General features: G+C 16.2%; 6 protein-coding genes across 6 annotated transcripts in view; 1 reads left to right on the forward strand and 5 right to left on the reverse strand.

The window, feature by feature from the left end:
* Nucleotides 1-4,353, reverse strand: part of PGAL8A_00303900 (conserved Plasmodium protein, unknown function) — a gene marked incomplete at both ends in the record, with an annotated part of 5,561 nt that extends 1,208 nt beyond the window's left edge. Inside the window, 2 exons of the mRNA XM_028672042.1 lie at nucleotides 86-1,928; nucleotides 2,110-4,353. Coding sequence (XP_028528635.1) covers nucleotides 86-1,928; nucleotides 2,110-4,353 — 4,087 coding nt within the window. The remainder of the gene's footprint in view (nucleotides 1-85; nucleotides 1,929-2,109) is intronic.
* A 1,400-nt stretch (nucleotides 4,354-5,753) lies between these two features.
* LRR5 (leucine-rich repeat protein) lies at nucleotides 5,754-12,930 on the reverse strand (the record flags this gene model as incomplete). Its single annotated transcript, XM_028672044.1, has 18 exons — nucleotides 5,754-5,816; nucleotides 6,062-6,106; nucleotides 6,193-6,538; nucleotides 6,628-6,863; nucleotides 7,204-7,296; nucleotides 7,384-8,240; nucleotides 8,574-9,904; nucleotides 10,023-10,157; nucleotides 10,254-10,316; nucleotides 10,437-10,565; nucleotides 10,663-10,782; nucleotides 10,931-11,001; nucleotides 11,103-11,327; nucleotides 11,397-11,464; nucleotides 11,535-11,614; nucleotides 11,690-11,939; nucleotides 12,175-12,410; nucleotides 12,920-12,930. 18 exons carry the CDS (start codon nucleotides 12,928-12,930, stop codon nucleotides 5,754-5,756), a joined length of 4,359 nt encoding a protein of 1,452 aa, XP_028528636.1.
* Nucleotides 12,931-13,215: 285 nt separating this feature from the next.
* PGAL8A_00304100 (conserved protein, unknown function) lies at nucleotides 13,216-14,633 on the forward strand (the record flags this gene model as incomplete). The annotated part of the gene is made up of 2 exons (XM_028672045.1): nucleotides 13,216-14,318; nucleotides 14,399-14,633. The coding sequence occupies 2 exons, from the start codon at nucleotides 13,216-13,218 to the stop codon at nucleotides 14,631-14,633; spliced, it is 1,338 nt and encodes a 445-aa protein (XP_028528637.1).
* Nucleotides 14,634-14,855: 222 nt separating this feature from the next.
* PGAL8A_00304200 (conserved Plasmodium protein, unknown function) lies at nucleotides 14,856-17,987 on the reverse strand (the record flags this gene model as incomplete). Its single annotated transcript, XM_028672046.1, has 1 exon — nucleotides 14,856-17,987. One exon carries the CDS (start codon nucleotides 17,985-17,987, stop codon nucleotides 14,856-14,858), a length of 3,132 nt encoding a protein of 1,043 aa, XP_028528638.1.
* A 1,025-nt stretch (nucleotides 17,988-19,012) lies between these two features.
* On the reverse strand, nucleotides 19,013-20,174 carry PGAL8A_00304300 (protein-l-isoaspartate o-methyltransferase, putative; the record flags this gene model as incomplete). Its single annotated transcript, XM_028672047.1, has 3 exons — nucleotides 19,013-19,434; nucleotides 19,577-19,730; nucleotides 20,076-20,174. The coding sequence occupies 3 exons, from the start codon at nucleotides 20,172-20,174 to the stop codon at nucleotides 19,013-19,015; spliced, it is 675 nt and encodes a 224-aa protein (XP_028528639.1).
* Nucleotides 20,175-21,660: 1,486 nt separating this feature from the next.
* PGAL8A_00304400 (conserved Plasmodium protein, unknown function) lies at nucleotides 21,661-23,421 on the reverse strand (the record flags this gene model as incomplete). The annotated part of the gene is made up of 1 exon (XM_028672048.1): nucleotides 21,661-23,421. The coding sequence occupies one exon, from the start codon at nucleotides 23,419-23,421 to the stop codon at nucleotides 21,661-21,663; it is 1,761 nt and encodes a 586-aa protein (XP_028528640.1).
* Nucleotides 23,422-24,129: the final 708 nt, after the last annotated feature.

Consider the following 24,129-nt stretch of genomic DNA (forward strand, 5'->3'; position numbering starts at 1 on the left):
AAAAAAAAAAAAAAAAAAAAAAAAAAAAAGATTTTATATAAGTAAACTTCATTTTTATTTTTGTTTTTATGTTAAATTTTCCTACTTGGAAAGTTATTATAATTTAAAATATTACGTAGAATATAATTGTAATTATAAGAATGAAATATTTTGCTTCCACCTAAATTAGATGACATAGTACTTAGATGAAGAATATTTTTTTTTTCAATATAAATATCCTTATTTGTATTTAATATATTATTTATTAGTTTCAATAATTCTATTATTAATAAGATTTTTTCATCTTTACTACAAATAAATAAATTAACCATTCTATTTTTATCATAAATTAGGTTTTCAAAAGATTTGCTACACACAATATTTGGAAAATTTTTTGGAGTAAAAACAGATGAAAAATCTACAAAAACATAATTTTGTGTTAATATACAAATAAATATTAATAAGGACGTCAGAATGTTTTTATTATGAATATAATGTGACTGATATATAAAGGAAGATATAAATAGAGAAACATTAATCTTAAAATAAGAGAAAAAACATATTAAAATAAAATTTAAGAAATTATTTTCATATAACGATAAAATAGAAATTAACGTAAATATACTATGCTTATTTATATAACTAAAATTATCTGCATTTACTGTATAAAAATTGAAGCTTTTAAATGTTTTTGCTATATCATAGTTATTTAAATAATTTATATTCAAAAGAATTTTAACATCTTTCTGAAAATTGGCGAATTCTTTTATGAATTTTTCATCATGATGATAATTTATAACATTGTTGTATATATAATTAATATGACTTTTATTATAATTTATAAATATATTATTTATTTCTTCATTATTATTATACATATTATATGAGTCATAATTAATATCTCCTATTTTATTTCTTTCATCTCGTATTATGTTGTCATTTATTGATGGATTATTGTTATATGGATCATTGCTATTATTATTTTGATTATCTTGAATAAATTTATAAAAATTAAAATATTTATTAAAATATTTTAACAAAACTTTTATTAAGTAGATTGTCACAAAATTAGCTATATAGGTGTATAAAACAGGCATTTCACTTTTTATATCATCTTTGTAAATACCTAAACAAACATGTAAAATATATATACATTTCTCAATTTTTATTTCATCATTTATTATAAAATTATTCTCAATAATGCTTAAAATATTATGTTTTAAAATATCATTTGTTAACATTTTTGCTGATATAGCTTCATATGTTAAATATAAATCATGGGTTTCATGTATAATGAATAAGCAGAAATATTCCATCACTATATCAAAACAAAAATTACTTATTTCATATATATGTATTCCTGTTTTTACTTTTTTAAAATAATCATTTAAAAAATTGATAGTTACAACATATAAAGAACATATTTTTTTAATAATTTCATCATTCTTCTGACTAAATTTTTTTGATATTAACTTTAAAATACATAACCATAAGGAATAAAAATTATCATCTATAGTTTTATCAATATCTAAATTTATTTCTTTTATATATTGAAAATTTATTAAAGAATAATTACCATTACTTTGATTTTCTTGATATATATGTTTTTCTATTTTTGCTGACATTGTATATGATATTATATCAAAACTGAAATAAAATAAAATTATATCATCACATAATTTGTCATTACTCTGAATGTTATTATCATTATTATAATTTTCTTTATTCATAAATTCAATTAAACTTCCAGTATATTCATAATTTTTATTTAATATTTGCACTAATATATTTAATATATATTCTTTAATGCATAAATTACTACTCATATACAGATCTAATAGAAAATTATAATTATCCTTGAATAATGTTATGTCTTTTTCTTTATTACTCATAAAAACAATATGACTTAATATTTTTAAAATTTTCTGGATATTCTTGGGATATGATATCTAAAAAAAAAAAAAAAAAAAAATTAAAAAGGTGAAAAAGATGAAAAAAAGAAATTAAAAAGATGAAAAAAAAAAAATTAAAAAGATGAAAAAAAAAAAAAAAAAAAAAAAAAAAGATATATAAAAAATTTTTTATTAAATATAAAAAGGGTAAAAAAACAAATGTTATTTTATATCTTACTTTTGTTAATATATTAATTAATGATCCAACTAGAAATTCATTTATATAATCATAATTTTTATATATATACTCATATTTAAAAATGTATTTAAATAAACAAATAAATTTAAAGAAAAGTATTGGTAGAAAATTGGATGATTTTAAAGCAAAATGTTGAAAATTTAAATCATTTGAATAAGAACCCTTGTCTGAAATTAAAGAAATGACATTTTTTTCTAACAACTGCATATATAAAAATCTAATATTTTCATATATAAGTAAAGTAATATCATCAATAAAAGGAAAAGATACTTTATAACTTTTTAGCCATATTTTTATTATTAATGCTATTCTATAACTAATTAAAGGATGTGTGTATTTAATACTTAAGTAATCTAAAAAAAATTGTATAATACATAATATATGTTCAACTTTTATTTTTTTATGAAAAGATGGATATAAAATATAATAAATATTTAAATAGCCATCAAGATGAATAATAGCTTCTGAATATTCAGCTACTTGTATACTTTTTAAATTATTAGGAAAATTTTTCAAAAAATGTGCATAATTATGAAATGAATTAATTAATGGTTCAAATAAATGATTAAAAATAGAAAATAAAAATGGTTCCGATGATAATTGAACTATGCAATCTTTTGCATTATTATAAAAAATATTTTCTTCTGTTTCAAAATCATCTTTTATATTTAAAATAACATCAATTATCTGTTCTGAAGAAATATTAATACAATAGATTCTTAAAAAGTCAAAAATTTCTAATGCTTTCTGATTATGTATGAGAATAAAATCGTCACTAGATAAGGCTTGCTTTACTTCTCCTCTTATATATGTTAAGATTTCCTTTAAAGATAAATTTTTATTAAAAAGAATCTTATTATCATTTTCCACATTTTTTACATTTGTCATCAAGTTATTTATTATTTTTGATTCTAAAGTATTTTCATTATAACAATCTATATTTACATTTTTATTACACATCATGTTTTTTACATTAATATAATTTTCTCTCACTTTTTTTTGTTTAATTAAATTATACTGATTTAAACAAAAATGATAAAAAATTGATTTTAAAATGGATATACATAAATTAACTATTTCAACAAATTTATTTTCATAATCGTTAATATAATTATTTATGTTTAAGTTTTTTTTCAAAAATAAGCATATAAATTTTTCAGTTATATCTTTTTTTAAGTATGTATGAAAAGCGTTATGAAACTCTATCATTAATAAAAAACACGTTAATAAAAATTTTAAATATTTTAAATAATATATAGAAGAACCTTTATTTATAAATTTTAAATAGTAAATTGTCTTATTAATTAAAGAATTAAAAAAATTACTTCTTAAATTTATATCTATGTCATTATTATTTTCATTTGAGTTATTGTTATTATTATCATTATTTATTCCTTTAATTATATCATTTCTATTAATGATTAAATTTAACAAAATGCTATCTACATATTTTAATATTTTTATTTTTTTTTCATTTATTTCATAACATTCATTATTATTCATGGAACATTTATCCTCCATGTTATCACCAGAAGTGAACATTTTCTTTTCGTAATCATTAATTAAAATATGTAATTTATTACAATTCGTACAATTAGATTCATCACTACAAATACAAAATTCTATATTATTCTGAAAATATAAATTAATACAATTATTCCAGAATGGTTCTAAAGAATTTATAAATTTTTCTGATATATTAAAAGTTTCCTTTTTATCTTTTAATAACTTTTTACTACATTGTTCTCTTATTATTTTATAAAGCAAATATATATATATATATAAACTGTTCATATTGTTTTTGTGTATATTTATATTGTATAATAAACATTCTAACAGTTCAGGATAATTATGAACAAGTTCATATCTAGCTATTTTTTTTAATAAAATGCAAAATTCTCTATAATTATTTAAATTATCTACTCTGTTTAATATTTCAATAATTTTATTTTTTACTAATTTTTTTATATCATTATTAAAATGAAATTGATCCCTACAATTCCAATACCTTACTATTAAATTTTTTGACAAAATAATTGCCAATTTACGTATATTATAATGAACATTCGTATAGGAACATATAATTAATAAACTCATTATAAAATTTTCATCTTTTTCTAAATTATTTAAAATCTGTTCAGACTCTTTTCTACGCTCATGATCATTAGACCATGTATCATACAATGCATCAATAATTTTTTTATACTTTTCTTCTATTTCCATTGTTCAAATTTTTATTAAAACATTTAATTTAATTTCAATATTTGTTTCAATATTTATTTAAAAGTAATATTCTAATTATATATTTTTATTACATATATCTGTATAATATAGTTAAATATTAATTAAAAATACTTTCGTTACATTTTTCATATAATCTTCATCTATTAATAATAATAATAATTAAAAAGGTTTATTTCTGTAAAAACATATGCACATTTTTTTTTTTTTTTTTTTTCTCAATACCCTTTAATACTTTTTTTTTTTTTTTTTTTCCATAACTAGTGATTTTTTTTTTTTTTTTTTTTTTAAACAAATTAATCTTCCTTATTAGAGTTTATATTTGATAAATATTTTTTTGTTAAATATTTTTTAGATGATTTATATACAAATGAATTATATTAATTAATGAGAACATAAAATATTAATGTAAAATTTCTAGTACTTTTTTATATCTTTTGCGTGCAAAAAAAAATTAAATAAAAATTTTCTTAACCCTTTTTGAAAGATTATAAGAAAATTTTAAATATGGAAAATAAAAAAAAAAAAAAATAAATAAATACCTAATTAATATATAATTATTAAGATTTTATTACTTTTTTTTTTATATTTTTAATCTTTAATTATATATAATAAAATTTCACTTTATGCCACATAATTTATAAAGCTTATAAATATTTTAATTAAAAAATTTCTTGTTTTATTTTTAAAACAGTATGATGAATAAATGAAATATTCGTCTATTTCATAATTTATTTTAATTCTCATATAATTATCTAGATAATTATTCATTTAAACTTATAATTATATAAAATATTAACTATTTTATTTAGGTCTAATTTTTTTTTTTTTAAAGAGATTTCAAATAATTTTCTGTATAATAGTAAGGAATACTGTATATTTATTTTTATTTTTTTTTTTTTTTTTCTTCTTAAAATGAAATTGTCTAATAATAATTAATAATATTTTTGAAAATGTAATTTTTAAACTTTTGTTAAATATAGCTATGTGAATATTGTTAAAATTTTTAATTGAAAAATTAAAAATATATATTAAAATTATATGGTAAATTTTCTTCTAAAAACAATTTTTAAATCAAATAAAAATTGAGTAAAATAGAAAAGTAAAATAATTAAAAAAATTATTATAAATGTTTTTTTTATATATTAATAAGAGAGAAAAAAAAAGAAAAATATATATTAGTTAATTCTTTAGTTTTTTTAATTTATTTAAAAAAAAAATAAAATGTTATAGCACCCAAAATAAAAAGAAAAATAATTAATTATTTTTAGAAATATTCATTTTTATTTAATGGAAGTTTTATTTTTTATTTTATTTTTTTTTTTTTTTTATTAAAAAAAGAATGTTTTAATTAACACATGAATTAATTTATATAACATTTATTAATAGTTTCCATTACTATTGACTTTTTTTCCTATAATAGTAAAACTATCTTTTTTAATTGGCTAAAAAAATGAAAAATACAAATTTTGTTTATGTAATTTATAAATAAAAGAAATTTTTATAATTAATATATATATAAAAAAAAAATATTACATAAAAAATTTGCATATTCATATAAAATTTACAAAGTCACACTATAAATATTTAAAAAATTCTCCAAAATAATGCATATATATATATATATATATATTTTCAGTTAATTTTATAAATATTATATAATTTTTTTTTTTTTTTTTTTTTAAGTTACATCATCAAAGGAATCTTTTTTATTTGTTATTCCTTTAAGTTTTGTCTAAAAGAAAAAAAAAAAAAATACGCAAAATTTTTTTTTTTGTTTTATGAAATATATATAATTAAAAAAATTTAATATTTATGTACCATTTTAGTTTTATCTTTATTAGGTGACTTATTCTTATTTGAATCTATCGATATATTTGTTTTGTTAATTTCTTTATTTTGTCTATTAGCTTCTTCTTTTTTTTCTTCTAAATATTGAGTTAGGCTATTCTGTTCCTTCATAATTTTATTATCAAAATTTTCTATTTGATTTAGCATATTTTTAATAATTATAAAATGTTCTTTTATTTTTCTATTTCCGTTTAAATATAACGTTTTTAAATTATCCAAACTTTTTAAATATTTAAATTCATCAATATTATCAATTCTATTAACTCGAAGATCTAACTTTTTCACATTTTTTAATGTAGAAAAAGAGCTCAAACTTCTATAATATTCAAAATATAAATATATATATATGTATGTAAGATTAATATATAAAAAAAATATTAATTTTATTTTTTTTTTTTTTTTAACCTAATTAAATTATTCGATATATCTAAGTTTTCTAAACTATTAGGAAAAGAATTAGAACAAATTTTTGATATTTTGTTATTTGATAAATTTAAAATTTTCAATTTCTCAAAACATTCTAAATATTTAATTGTATTTATATTATTTCCCTCTAGGTTTAAAATTTTCAAATTTTTCAAATTTGTACACTTTTTTAAGAAAGTTGTTTTTGATAACAAGCAATGACTAATATCAAGCTCCTATTAATTTTAGAAAAAATTAAAAAAAAAAAAAATAAAGTTTTTTTTATTGTAATTTTTTATTATTTAATTTATTATTCATAATACTATAACATTTTATATATTTATAAAATTATAACATTTTATATATTTATAAAATTATAACATGTTATATATTTATAAAATTTGTATATTTGTAATATTACAAAATTAGAATAATTGATAATAAAATTATTGTATCTATTAATATTTTAATTACTATTTTTTTTTTTTTCATTAAATTATATATATATGTTGTATTAAAACATTTTCTAAATATTTGTATAATTATATTTTATTTTTTTTCTTTATTATTTTATACTTCTAATGAATTGAAAGAATTTAATGTACTATTATCATTTTCATCTATAAAAGAATTTTCATTTATGTGCTTATTATTGTTCATTATTAAAACCTAAAAATAAAATATATGATAATATAATAGAAAAAAAAAAAAAAATTAAAATTAAAATTATAAAGAATTAATGAATATTCCATTTACTTTTAGATTATCTAATGGTCCAATATTATTAATATTACTTATGTAATTATTTGAAATATTTAAGCTTATTAAATTTTTAAAATTATCATTATTAATATTAAATAAAATATTTTTTATTTTTAGACTATTTATCTCAAGGGACAATAAGGATGTATATGGTGGGTATAAATTATACATATCGAAAAAAGCATCAATAGTATATATATTCTTAAAAAACTTCTGAATATTTTGTTTTTTTTCAACATAGTTATTATTTAATATTAATAAATTAGGAAAAATATGAATTAAATATATATCTAAATTTAAAAAGTTTATTTTATTATTATATATATTAATAGAAATTAATGATTTCTTATTTTTAATTAAAACAAGATGCGTTATGTCTTTTATTAAATTATTATGAATATTAAGTTCCATCAAATTTAAATTTTGAAATAGAGGCAAATTTGTTATTTTATTATGAGAACATCTAAGTATTTTTAATTTTTTTAATAAAATAATTTTGTTAATATTTTTCAATTCATTGTTATCTAATACTAATTTTTCTATCTCTAAAAAGTCAGATAAAAATTCTAATGATGATATTTTATTATTTTTCAAATTTAAAACTTTTAATTTTTTTGGTAATTTTAAATCATTTAGATTCTCTATTCCATTATTAGATAAATTCAAAATTTTTAAATTTTCAAAATTGGAAAAATTTAAAAAATTTAAAGGTAAATATAAATTTGACAAATTTATTATTTTGATATAATTATGATAATTCTTTGTGTTTATATTTTTATATATTTCTGAATATTTCTTATTTAAAATATCCTTTATATTTACATATTTCCTATTTGTATTCTTTGGAATATCTAAAAAAAAAAAAAAAAAGAAAAAGGAAAAAAGAAAAAAATAATATAACATAAAAACATATATATATGAGTAAATGTATAATTTTGTTTATACTGACGTATTAAAAAAAGAAAATACATATATATATATATATATATTAACATATATATATATATATATTAACATATGTATATATATATATTAACATATGTATATATATATATTAACATATGTATATATATATATTAACATATGTATATATATATATATTAACATATGTATATATATATATATTAACATATGTAAAAATAATAATAATATAGATAAATTTCTTTTATATATTTAAATGCTACTATTTAAAAGATATTCATCATAAAAAATTTCTTCATTTGATGTAGCAAAGTAATAGTTATTAATATCAAAATTATTTTTATTAATTATGTTTATATCATTAAAGGTTTTTATTTTAGGAAATAGAAAATGAATATTAGAATAAAATTCTGATTTGATATATATAGAATTATTAAGGATTGACAAATATTCAATTTTTTTGTGATTTTTACTAAATTTTATTATTTGCGTATAATCATATAAATAATTAAAAGAAATATTAAGATGAATTAAGTTTTTAAATTTCATATATAATGAAGATAAATCAACTATATTGTTACATGATAAATCTAATACTAGTAAATTATTTAAATCATCTTCATAAAAATGAAAAAAATATTTTAAATTGCTAATGTTATTATTCCTTAAATGTAACTCTTTTAAATTAGGATAATTTTTTAAAGAATTCAAATTGATTTTTCTTATACTAAGATTATTTAAGTATAAAGCTTTTTTATTTTTCTCATTTTTACTATCACAAATAATCCCTTCTTCATTTGATTTATTAAATATATTAATAATATCATTTTTTTTTTTATTTAAAATTTCTAAATCTTTACAAGTATTTATCTCTACATTTTCATTAAATGCTTCATTAACTTCTAGATGGTTTAAATTATTTTTTAATAAAATGACTGAAGCATTTTTTTTTATTTCACATATTATTTTGCTTAATTTAATAAAATATTTTGTAATATTAAAAAAATTAATGAAATCAAAACTTAAAATAAAGTGAAGAAAATCGTCTTTTAATTTATTATTTGAAAGAGTATTTATATTATTTCTTAAATATTTTAAAAAATCACTTTTCATTTTTTTTTGATTTTCTACTTTTTTATTGGAATTTATTTTTTTTACATCATTTTTATCAGTATATTTTTCTTTATTTTTATTTAATAAATTCAAGTTAATTATATATTTTAAATTAGTGTGTTTGGGTAAGGTATAATATATTTTAAATTTTGTTTCCATATTTTTATTTTTAAATATATTATTATCATTTATTATGTCACTATTTTCTTTATCTATTTCTTTTTTATATGATTCTTCATTTTCTGTATCCAATTTTCTGTTTTCAGTTGAACTATATGCATACACTTCTTTATATTCATTTCGAAAAAAATAATTTTCAACAACATATATTGGGAATATAGGAAAATCAAATTTTTTATTTCTTATAATTTTTTTTTTTATGTTTATATTATTTTCTAAACTCATAAAATCGTTATTGTTTTTATTTTTGTAATAAATTAAATGAACTAAATCATCTTTCTCATCATTTTCTAAAAATATCCTGTATAAAAGAAAACATATAAATATATATATATATATATATATATATTTGTCGAATAATACACACACAAAAAAAAAAAAAAAAAAAATATAAATATTTTATATTTTTTAATTTTTACTTAATCAAAGTTTTCAAAACATGATTTATATTATAAGAAGAACAGACATAATTTTTTTCAAAAAATTTTTTTTTTTCACAATCGTCAACTATGTATTCTTTTTCATCAAATTCAAAGTAACTGTTTATTTTGCAACTATTTCAATGATAAAAATAAATAATATAAATATATTTTATGTAGATAAGTTAGTTTCTATTTTATGTCAACTTTATTTTGTTAATCTAATATTACTAATGATATGGATGCAAAAATAATAAATTTTTTTCATAAATTAAACTATTAATATGCTCTTCTCTGTATAAGATAAAAAAAAAAATAAAAAATAAAATAATTTATGGAAAATATAGAATTTGTAAAAATAAATTTAAAATATAAAATTTTAATAAAAAAGATAATGGCTTAATAAAATATTACATTGTTGTGTTTAGAATACTATGACTTAATTTTTTTACTTTTATTATACTTTCAATTTTTATATCATCTATAAAATAATTTTTTAATGCTTGTGGATGAAAATTTAACTTTAGCAAATTTTCAATTTTTCTAAATCTAACAAAAAAGAAATTAAAATTTACATAATATCAAATTTTTTTTTAAAATAAAAAAAGTATGTATTCCTTATTTCATATGGAATTTTTACTCTTCCTCTTCTCTATTTATAATTTTAAAAAAAATATTGAAGTAAGAACTCAATGATGTTATAATATATCTTATTTGTAGATTTCTTTCTTCTTTTAATCTATTCATTATATAGTTAAATCTATAATGTGATAAACAAACAAAAAAAAAAAAAGGGAAGAAATATATATAAATAAATAAGTATACATATATATATATATATAAATAAATAAGTATATATATATATATATATATAAGTTTTTTAAAATACATAAGTAACTTTTATTAACCTAATAGTATAGGCATTAATTAAATATTTTATTTCCTTTTCTATTTTTGATATTTTTTCATTTTCTCTTTCCTTATATTTAAATAATGAAAATAAAAAAAAAAAAAAAAATAATAAAATATATATAGTTTTTATAAATAATACAAATAAAACAATACGATATGCATAATTACATCATATGTATATATTTCTTTTAAATTATAATAAAAATTGAATGGCTTTAAAACGTCATTTAAATATGATACATTCTTGTTATTTATAAATAAGATATAATATTTTTCCTTTTTATATTTTTCTTCTATGAAATTTATTTTAAAATCCATGATATTTTTTAAGATCTCCAAATCAGTATCAGTTATTTTTCTATGTTTGTCTTTTATTACTTCATGATCTAAAATCTTTCAAAAATTTTAGTTTTACAATTTTTCTAAAATTATAAAATCAAGAATAAAATGTAATTTTATTACTCTTAAATTAGGGAAACGACTGAAAAAATAATGCTTATAAAGTATTCCATCTGTCAATATATTATTTCCTTTCAAAATAAATATATATAAATATATATTTTAAAATAATAAGGAGACATATTTTTATTTATATATTACTGTAATATATTGAATTCAAGTATAATTCTTTTATTTTTTTTAGATCATGAAGAATTTCAATGTCTTCAAATTTTTCAATTCTTAAAAAAAAAAAAAAAAATTTTATTTAAATTTAAGAAAATTTATAATATAAATAATTACAATTAATTATTAACTTGTTGCCGCTAATATTTAAATACTCCAAATTCAAATTATTTTTTAAGGAATCTATGTTTTTTATATTATTATTAGCCAAGTTAATATGTATAAAAGAATTAGTATTATTGAAAAAATCTATATTTTCAATTTTATTATCACTTAAATCAATATATGTTAAACTTTTATTTTCATCAATTTTTATGTATTTTTCAGTTAAATCATTATTAAACAAATTTAATTTTTCTAGTTTTGTTAATTTTTCTATTCCTAATATATAATATAGTAGATAAAAAAAAAAGAAAAAGAAACTTATTACATATCGAATTTTAATTGATTATTTTTATTCTGTTTTAAGATTATAATATAGATTATTTTTAAAATAATTTTTTGTAAAATTTTACATGATTACTAATATTAATACTATTTTTTATAATCACTATATATGATATTTCCTTTATTGAGATCTTTTTTTTTTTTTTTTTTTTTTTTTTTTTTTTTTTACCTAAAATACTCTTAATTTTATTAATTTGTAAAAATAAAATTATTAAATTGACACATTTAAACAGTGGTGTTATATGAGTGATATTATTTTTTACTAAATATAACTCTTTTATATTAATAAAATAATGAAAAATATTTAAATTAATATATTTTTCCATACAAACTTCTAATTTCTCTATTTCTTCATTCTTTTTAAATTCAACATTATTACAGAATTTAATTAATTTTACATAATTTCTGCAGAAATTAATTCACCATTATATGTATATATATATATATATATATATATATATATATATATATATATATATATATGTGTATGCATAATGGTTATAGTTTATATTAATTTACTCATTGTCATTTATTATTTCCATTTTATATATTTTTTTACGTTAATAACTGAAATGAAAAAAGAAAAAAAAAAAAAAAAATGAATATAATGTAGAAAAGAATAATTGTTATAATACTATTAATTAAAATATATTAAAGCATTTCGTTCTATATTTTCCTCTTTATTTTGTTATATTTTAAATTAATCCCTACATATTTAAGAATACATTAAAATTCCTCATAACACTTTTTATTTTTCCTTTTTTTTAATTCATAAAAAATTTCCTTCACAAAATAGAAATATATATGATATAAAAAAGATATTATATTTTTAATATCTATTTTACAAAATGCTTATTTCTTTTTTTTTTTTTTTTCCTTTTTCATTTTTATAATAAAATGCACATGTATTTTACCTTGTGTGCATTTAAAACTAGTGTATTAAAAAAAAAAAAAAATAAAATAAAATAAAATAAAAATTATATAAAAATAAAATGAATTTTCTTGTACTAATGTTTTTATAAATATTATAAATATATAGATTAATGGTATGTAATTTATTTAATAAAATATGTTTTATAAATGAAAAAATATAGAACTTTTAACTGTTTTTATTATTTTCAATTGAAAGATAAAAAAAAAATATCACAATAATTGGTAGAAAAAAATAAATTAAATAAATATATTTATATAAAAATGCATTAGTTAAAAAATGAAGGAAAAAGAGATTCTCCATGATAAAAAAATTAGTAAAAAATATATATATAAGAAACAAAATAAAAAACATATGAATAATGAAAAAAAAGAGAAGAGAAAAGAGAAAATTAAAAAATTTGATAATGTTGGAAAAAATGAAAATATTATTGTAGAAACAAATGATTCAAATATTACAAAAAATGAAAATTGTGATGATATAAAAAGTCATTTAAATGAATATATTAAAAATTCAATATCTAAAAAAATACCAAATATTAGTAGAAATTTAAAAATTGATTTGTTTGTTGCTATTCCTTCAACAATAATAAATAACAAAAGTGATGTAATTAAATCATATTTATCTAGTTATTTAGCAAGGATATTTACAATTTTTTCAATTTCAAAAATATATATATATGATGATCATTTAAGAAATGAAAAGTATGTAAATCAGCAAAGAAATAACATTATCAGCAATAATAGTTATAACCAAAATGAAAATAAATGTAATAATGATAAAAGTGATGAAAAAAATAGTATTAATTTTATACGAAGAAATAATGATTATTCTACAAATGAAACAAAAAAAGAAAAATCTAATGAGTACTCTTATTTATGTAAATATTTATATTACAATTTGCAATATTTAGAAACACCACAATATTTAAGAAAACATTTATTTCCAATAACAAATTTCTTAAAAAATTCAGGAATTATGAATCCAGTAGATGCACCACATCATTTAAGAAGTGATGAATGGCTTCCATTTAGAGAAGGAGTGGTTGTAAAAAGGGAATTAAAAGGAATTATTGTAGATGTGGGATTATTTACAAATGTCTTCATAAAAGATGAAAACTTTATAAACACTGGAACGAGAGTTACAGTATTACTAAATTCAGATTCTTTTAAACTTTTTCAGAAAAAAAATCCTAAAATTTTATTAAGCGGAAAATTAATTCATCCAACAATACCCAAATTATATAATTTATATTGGGGATATTCTATAGAAATTTTAAAAAATGTTAGTGATATTTTTAATTTACCAGTTGATTATATTATTGGAACCTCAGAAAGAGGAAAAACTATAGATGATTCAATTTTATCATTAAAAGATACAAAGTAAAAATTAAAAAAAAAAAGAAAAAATAATTAATTTTATTTATCTTTTATATACTTTTTTTTTTTGAAATTTTTTATAGATCAATACTTATTGTTTTTGGAAATAAGGATGGGTTAGAAGATTTACTAATTAAAGAAAAAGAAGAAAAAAAAAAAAAAAATTATTCCCCCGAAAAAAAAATTAAAGTATTAAATAAAATTTTAAAAAAATTTGATTTATTTATTAATACTTGCCCCTTTCAAACCTCTAGAACAATAAGAACTGAAGAGGCCATATCTATAACCTTATCGTTGTTACATAATATTCTTAAATAATTATTTCTATTATATATATAAAAAGTTAAATTTATATTTTAAATTTTAAAAAATTAGTAAGCTTAAAAATTAAAAGTGTTTTACATAAAAAAAAAAAAAAAAATTTTTAAGTATTTTTAAAAATATTTGTTTATATTTTTTATGAAAATCTATTTTTCTTTAATTATTATGTTTATTTTATATTATTGTTTTTTTTTTTTTTTTTTTTTTTTTTACCTTTTTTTATATTTGAAAATATTTATCTACATCAATATTAATATCTTTCATTTTATAAATATTTTTTGCATTTTTTTTTTCTTTAATTATTTCTTTATTTGTTTGTTCATACAATATACTTTTGCATAATACTTTCCATAAGTTTTTAATTTGTTTATATTTCTCATTTATTAAGAATTCATCTTGTATTTTTTTCTGTGGTATATATAAATTTTGAAATGATAGAAGATGTTTCTTTTTAATAATAATTTTGCTAACATCTGTAGATTTACTCTGTTTTTTTCTAAATTTATTAAAAAAATACGAATTATTATATATTATTTTATAAGGAATATTTCCTTTAATATGTTTTAGAATATATTTTAACTCAATATTATATATACATATATCTTCTTCTTTTAACTCAATAATATTACTTGATTTTAAATGAGAAAGTAATTTTGTTTTTAGAATATTCATCTTATCTTTTTTGTCATATATATAATCAAAATTTTCTTCTTTAGGTACTAAGTTATTTTTTTCTTTATTATTTTCCTCATTTAAACAACTATCATTAATTTTATCTTTGTTATTTCTTTTTTTTAATTGAAACTGAGCATATAATGGTATTTTTGTTTTGCTAAATTCCTCATATTCATAATTCAAAGGTTTTTCACTATCACTAATATAATAATTTTTATTTTCTAAATACTCTCTTTTCATTAAATTATAAAAGTTTTCTTTTAAATATACATTTTCTCCCTTAAATAAACCAACAGGTTTATTTGGATAAATTACTTGATTTTTTTTTAACATTGATTTTAATATGTAATAATTAGATTTAAGAAAATCACTTTTTTCTTTTGGTATCATATTTGTTACATAAAGATTATATAAATACTCATCATCTAAATTATCTAAAACTTTTTCAAAATGATCATAATTTTTTTTATTTACATAATATGAAATTCTTCTAAAATTATCTCTAATAATATTACATTGCTTGTCTCCTTTTATTATTGTATTATATGTACTGTTTTTAGTATATCTTAATTTGTGCCGAACACTTATATCTCTTAATATGCCATATTTATTAATTGAAATGTATAAGTTATAATTATCTAAATTATAGAAATACTTATATACATTACTATTTATGAAAACTTTTATATATTTATTATTTAATGTATCTCTATTTGTTGTATTAGCATATTTATCATAAATTATTTCATCATATTCTATAACATCTTTTTTGTTATTATTATTTTTTTTTAATTTTTCATTAGCCATTTTTAATGCACTAATTTGATTTACAAGGTAATTCTTTCTATTATTTGTATCATATATATTACTTAATGAATTCACTATTTCTTTATCTTCTTCTTCTTTTTCAAAATCAAAAATATTATCATTTTTTGATTTAACATAATCATATTTTGTATTGTTATTTTCTAATTTCTTCTCCATATATATAATTCTTACTACTCTTTTACTTTTTTTATCAAAAATAAAAAAATTATTGTTTTTCTCAATATACATTTTTCCAGCATAATCATCACTTAAAATTTTAAATTTTTCATTCTTATCTTTACTTATATGTTTCTCTAATTCATTAAGATAACATATGTTATCCTCTTCTTGTAATAATTCATCAGAGAATTGAGTTTTTTTATTTTTTGCATTATTTAAAAGGGTGGGATGATTTTTTCTTTTATCTTTATTCATATATGACTCATTTTCGCTATTTATTATTTCGTCATGTAAAGGCATTTTCTCTTCAAATGAATGATCAGAACTGGAGTCCATAGATGTTTCAGAGTTATGTGTCCTGTTATTACCCTTATTAATAAAAAGAGACAGTGTAAATTTATTTAATGAAGTGTTTGTTTTTGCTTTTTTATATGTTTTTATTTCTTCAGGATTTTTAGGTAATGGTAGTAATATGTGAAACATTTTACTTTCATATAAAGAGGAATTATCATTTTTTGAAAAATTAAAGAAATTAAAATAATAAACATTAAAACAAAAAAAAAAAGAAATCCATTTATTATAGCTTGTAGAATAGCATTCAGAGAAAATGTTAAATTGTGCTGTTTCATTATTGTTACAATTTCTGTAATTTTTTTTTATCTTTTTATCTTTAAGAAAATCTTGCTTATCAATAATAATTAAATCATTATTTTCTTCTATCTCATTATCATTACTTTCTTCATTAAAAGAATTAACAAAATGATTAAAAAAAATATTTTTATTTATGTCTTCATAATATTTATTATAACACTTTTTAATGAAACGACTCTCATTATCTATGTCAATATCATTTTTTAAATTTGGGAATGTTATGCATATACGACTTGGAATATTTAAGCATCTACATAAACAAATAAAAATTAAGTTCATTATAACATTATTAGCTCGTTTTCTATGAATACATCTAATTATTCTAAATATTATAGAACCTCTAATATTCTTAGAAAGAATTTGATCACTACTTATCCAAAATTTACTATCAATAATTAGCTCAAATGAATTTTTTATAAATAAAAATAAATATATAGGATCCTTATATATCTTGTTATTAAAATTTTTATAATTAACATAAACAGAATATATCAGTGATTGCAATAATTTATTATTACATATATTATTTAAAAAAAGTATATGACCAATCCAGCATAACATGAATGCAATTAATTTATTTTTTTCAATTTTTTTTTGGATATTTTTGTTTCTTAATTCCTTGAAATCTTTTATTCGTTGTTTAGTTATATTACAGGAAAAATCTTTATCATCATCATTATCAGTTTCATTTTTTTTTGGTGAATTTTTTTTCTTTTTACTATTTTTATTTAATGATTTTTTTTTTTCTTTCTCCTCATTTTCCTTTTCAATAATTTGTACATCGCTATCTGAGCTTTTACTTGACAAACTTTTTTTTGTGAAATCAGTTTCATTACTATCATCAAATTGAATGAAATCATTTTCATTAATATTTAAAAATTCATTATTAAGAATATCTTCTCTCTTTTTATCTTCCTCTTCACTCGAAATATTTTTTTTTTGTAATATTTCCAATTCTTCATCACCAAATAATTCTCTATCAATTTCATTTAATTCTGTCTCATGGATGTTTTTTTCAACTTTTCTCTTTTTTGCCATTTTAGTTTAGAATAAATTTATAAAAATGTAATTTACATTTTGCTCATTAAAAAAAATTAGTAATTTTTAGAGAAATTAGAAATTTTTTTTTAATTTTTTAATGTTAACATTTCAATTAATTTCAACATAAAATTTTTTGAAATAATTTGATATTTTAAAATGATTTAATATTTTTTAATTTAAAATTAACATACTTTGATGTCTCAAATTACTTTGAATTCTTATTTTTATTCTTTAAGGTACAATTGTATATTAAGAATGAAATATTAACATAAAAATTAAATTATGCTTTTCAATTTTTTTATATTTCAGTTTTTCTTTTTTTTTTTTTAAATAATATAGGTCATAAATAAGTTTTCATTTTATAATTTATGTTCGTTTTAAAAATAGTTAAAATGTAATTTTATATTTTAAAAATTATTTTAAGAGTTAATACAAAAAAAAAAAAAAATATATATATATATATATTTATAAATATATTAATCATAAGTATTTTTATGTACACAATACTAATAAATTTATAAAAAAAAAAAAAAAAAAATTAAAGAGTTTTAAAAATATAAATAACATATTTTTTTTCATAGTAGTTTCAATAACTCTATTATGAACTATGCATATTTATTAAAAAAAAAAATAAAAGTAAATATAATAAATTTTTTTATAAAATAAAGTAATAATTTACATGAGGTATAAATAGAATATTTCTTTTTTCCATTTGAATATTATATATATATATATAAAATGGGTATTATAATTAAGATAAAAATAGTAAAATAAGAATATTATTATAATAATGTTTCAAATAGATTAAGCTTTTTTTCTTTAATTATGTTGTAATAATTCTACTAATAATTTTTTGAAGAATAAGGTTCTTCTAAATATGAGAAAATTTAGATAATATTAAATGATAATATAAATTATAAATATCCAAAAAAAGAAAAAAAAATCTTATGTCATTTAGCAAAATTAATATAATTTTATATTAAAAATTTTTTTTTTTTTTTTTTTTTTTGTTTTCATAACAATTAGTTTTTTTTTAGAGAAACAAAACAAACATCAAATAATCTCTCTTTAATAATATTTCCGTTCTTTTTAGTGATTTCATACAAAACTTGTGTATATCCTTCTTCTATAGGTATGATAAGTTTTCCATCTTCTGCTAATAAATCAACTAGAATATCTGGAAGTTCGCTAGCTGATGCTCCTACATGAATAGCATCAAATAAACCTAACTCTTTTTTTTCTTCTTCATTTACTTGATAAATGTTTTTGTGAATAATTTTAAAATTCTCTATATTTAATAACTCTGGTTTGTCTCTTTTTATATTCTCAATAGAAAAATCCACTAGATCTTTTACTCTTTCTATTCCTAAAACAAACGAGTTTTTGTTTTCTAATACATTTGTTCTTATAGCCATACATACAGTTAAATACCCTGATCCTGATCCTACACAAACATATAAAAAATAAAAAAAAAATATATAAAAAATAAAATATAAAAAAAATAAAATACTTTACAAAAAGATTATTTTATTTTATTTTATTTTATTTTTATTTTTATTTTTTTTTTTTTTTTGATATATAATTACCAACATCAATAGCTCTAGATCCTGGTTTTAATACACTCATCAATCTCTTTAAAGATAAAGCATGCATATGTGGAGATGATATAGTAACACCATGACTTATATAAACAGGTGTATCTACATATGGATTTTCCTTTATATATTTTCCTCTATCAACCTATAAATATATATATATATATATTTATATATATATAAATATTTAAATATATATATATATATATATATATGTATATTATTTACATGTTAACATTAACTTATATACATGTATTAATTTAAATAAATTATTTCCATATATTTGATCATAATATACATGCTTTGTTATTTAATAGATGCACGGATTTTATATATATATATATATATATATTATACTTAATTCATAATCTTTAATTGTGTAATATATTATATTTTTATTATTTCCTATAGTTTTAAATTCTTTTTCAATTTTATATTTGAATATTTCATTTTTGTCATTTTCAAAATAATGTTCATAATGTATTCAAACCTGTAGCATAGTGTCATATACTTCATCATCTTCTATTATTCCTCTTCTTTTAAGATTATCAATTAAACTTTTATGATTTTTTTCAGTTAAACTATACATCTTATGTGTCCGTTTATTTTTTATGATATTTTTTTTAAAATTGTATTTCAATGGTTTTAGAAAAGAAAATTCGTTGAACTTAAAAATTTGTTTGAAGAATAGCAAATTTGTTAATTTTGCTTCTAAAGTAAATTTTTGTGAGATGACAGAATTAATATTTAAAAATGTTTTATAAATAAGAATTTTAAAAATTAAATAGTACATTTTGTAAATTTATTTTTTTTTTTTTTTTTTTTTCCTTATGAAGTTATACTAGAATTTTTTATTTAAAAAAAAAAAAAAAAAAAAAAAAAAAAAAAACTCCTTTCACCAAAAATAAATATAAAAATTTTTTAAAAAAAAAAAAATAATAGTTTTCAAAAATAAAATAAAATTAATAAAAACTATTATTTCATTAAATAAGTTGCTAAAGTTTTCATATATTAATGAAATAATCAATCATTCTTTTTTATTATTCTTTCAAATCATTTTAACATAACCTTAATGAATAGACAGAAAATATTTAATTATTAAATTTAATAATTATTCTGTACTATTAAAAAATAATAACAAATAATAATAAAAAAAGGTAATTTGTAAAATAAAACAAAATAAATTTTTTAATTCTATAGTATATATACATAAATGCATGTATTTTTATATTTAAATATTTCTCATAATATTTTCAAATTTTTCAGATATAAAAGATTGTGAAATTTTCAATAGATTGATTAATTTTTAAAAAAAATGAAAGAAAGCACAACAATCATATTTGAGCTTTAATACTAAAAAATTAAGTAACATTGATAAGATCTAAAAAAAAAAAATAAATAAAATTAAATATATTAATAAAGGGGGGAGGGGAAAAAAAAAAAAAAAAAGAATAAATATAAAAAATTAGAAAAAGAATTTGATGTTATTAAACTGAAGGTTAAATAAATAACATTTAATAATAAAATATAAAGAAAACGAATAATTATAGATTTCCATATTATAATTAATAATTATTAATAAAAAAAATATGAATTATTTCATTTATGTTTTATAAGATAATACTAGAAAATATGTTTTTTTTTTTTTCTTTTTTTTGAATACGATAATTTGATGAGAATTTTTTTAATTATATTTATTTGCTATTTTATTTATATATTCATTAAATAGGTTTATTTACTTATCATTTATGAATTTATTATTTAATTTATTAGTTTATATATTTATTAATTTTTTAATTTATTATTTTATTAATAAATTCAATTATTTGCTTTTATTTTATTTTATTTTATTTATTTTTTTTTTTTTATTAAGCTTTATGTATTTTACACAACCATAATTTTTAAATTCTTACATTACTATAATAAATAGTTTTTATAATGTATGATTAACATTTTAAAAAATTCTTTAAGTATTACATCTATTTTTCATTTAAATTTTCTTCTCATTTTTATTTTTTTACTTATTTATTATTATTATTATTATTATTTTGTTTTCTTATAATTTTTTTTTTTTTTTAAATCATTTTCTGCTTTTTTTTGTTTAATTTGCTACTCATAGATTTTCTCTCTGAATTTTCCTCTGTATCAATATTCTTTCTATTGTTTTTTTCTCTTTCATTTTCTTCTATTTTAGAAGAATATTCATTAGGTTTTTCTTTCATTTCATGTTTAAATATTAAACTTGAATCCTGTGATTTTCCGTTTTCCAAAACTTCATTTTTAGTTCTATTGTTATCTCCTATACTATTTGAACTTATGATTTTTTCTTCATTCACAATTCTATTACTTATTGTTGCTTCTTCATATTCATTTTGTTCATGATTTTTTATAAAATTACTATTATCTTCATTATATGGTTGATTTTGTGTAAAAAAATTTTGATTATTTTGCATATCTGCTTCTTCATTTGAATTATTTTCACTTTCACTTTTATTCATATCACTATTTTTTTTTTCATTTCTGTTATAAAAATTTTCAATATCATCGTTATAAGTATGTAGAGTATTATCAGGTGAAATATTTTTTTCAACATTAATATTGTTAGATTCATTATAACTGTCCTTATTTATATCTTTATTATTAGTTGAATTTAATTCATTAATATCATTTACATCATAATGATATTGCTTTAAAGGAGAATTATCTTCTTCAAGTATTGTCTTATTATAGTTTTCATCAGAATAAGAATTACTGTAATAATTATGTGATGTTAAGCTACTTGTTTTATCAATCAGTTTCTTATTGTGATGAGAGGTATTTGGCTTTGTTTTATTAAAATTATTAAATATATTATAAGAGTTATTCAAACTGAAATTTTTATTTATATAGATATTGTGCATATAAAGAACTTCTTTAATCTCATTTATTTCTTTTCGTAAATCTTCAATTACTTTTATATACTGTTTTAGCTCTAAAATATCTGAATTTCTGTTTATGTCTCCTTTATTTTTCAAATTTTGTGGTACATTTTCTATATTTTTGTTTGAACTTTCTAATATAATGGAAAACATGTAAGTTGATAAAATGAGTATTATTGAAATAAGCATCAAAAGAACTATTAGTTGTAAAACTTTCTTTATTCTTAATTGTCTTTTAAGTTCATTCATTTGTTTATCACTTAATTTATTTTTAATTTTTAAATTTTTAAAATCTCCTTTATCACATTTTGAATCTACATCATCATAACAGGGTAAAATTAAGTTATATTTGTTAGAAAATAAATATGATATAATATTAGTTATATAAGAAAGTTTATTTTTAAATGAACCTTTTTTTAAATAATTTTTTGAATTATTTTCCTCCATTTCATTTAACAAATAGTCATTTGTTATATTTTTATATTTATTGTAATTTTTTTTTCTATCTTTCTTTTCAAAAGTACTATTTTTCACATTTTTGTATTTTAAATTATTATACATATTTGTTTCTTCACAATTTTTAATAGGAATCGAATTATATCCATTTACAACACTATTTCTTTTATGAGAATTTTTATCATTTTGAAAAATTTTTATATTTTCATTTTCGCTTTCATTTTCATTACTTAAAATTACAACAGGTAAATTGTCATTTACATTGGTTGTACTTTGTTCATTCATCTTATACATTTCTTCACTATTTATTATTTTAATGAAATAATGAATTTTTTTATGATCTTTGTAATTTTTTTCATAGCATTCTTGAGAACAATAAAATATTTTCTTATTATGTTTTAGACAAATGGGGCAACAAATAGTAACATCTGTTACTATTCCACATCCTGAACATATTGTCATTATAAATAGGAAAATGGAATTTTTTTTATTTTAGTAATTCTCATTAAATTAAATAAAAAAAATAATAACAAAAAATAATAAATATATAGATATTATATATATATATATGTACATATATTTATATTGCAAATAATGATATTATATATTATTAAATATATATATATATATGTATGTATTTTTCATATAATTTTTAGATATCAAAATTATTAAAAAACAACCAAGATATTAAAAATAAAATAAAATTAAAATAATATAAAATTAGATTAATTTTTATCTTATTAGGAAGAATTTGATATTATGTGGGAAAAAAAAAAAAAAAAAAGAATAATAAAATAAAATATTTGATTTATCTTTTTTTTTTTTTTTTTTTTTTAATAAAACATAAGATTATAAAAAAAGTTAATGATGGAAAAATATAAAATATTCAAGTGTTTTTCTTTATTTTTTAACAAATTTTATTGGACAAAAAATGCAATACGATTTCAATAATTATATTTTTTTTTTCAATGCAATAGCAATTAAAATTGTTAAAGGATTCTTAAAAAGTTTATAAGAAATTAAAATGTAAAATTAAAAAGTAAAATATAATTTTAAATATATAAAGTTGATTATTTATATATATTTTTATTTTATTAAAAAAAAAATTCTTTGTTTTTATTATGTTGCTAGCTAATACGAAAAAAAAAAAAAAAAAAAAAAAAATATATA

This window comes from Plasmodium gallinaceum (assembly GCF_900005855.1).
Source record: "Plasmodium gallinaceum strain 8A genome assembly, contig: PGAL8A_v1_87, whole genome shotgun sequence".
In the NCBI taxonomy this organism is placed as follows: domain Eukaryota; phylum Apicomplexa; class Aconoidasida; order Haemosporida; family Plasmodiidae; genus Plasmodium; species Plasmodium gallinaceum.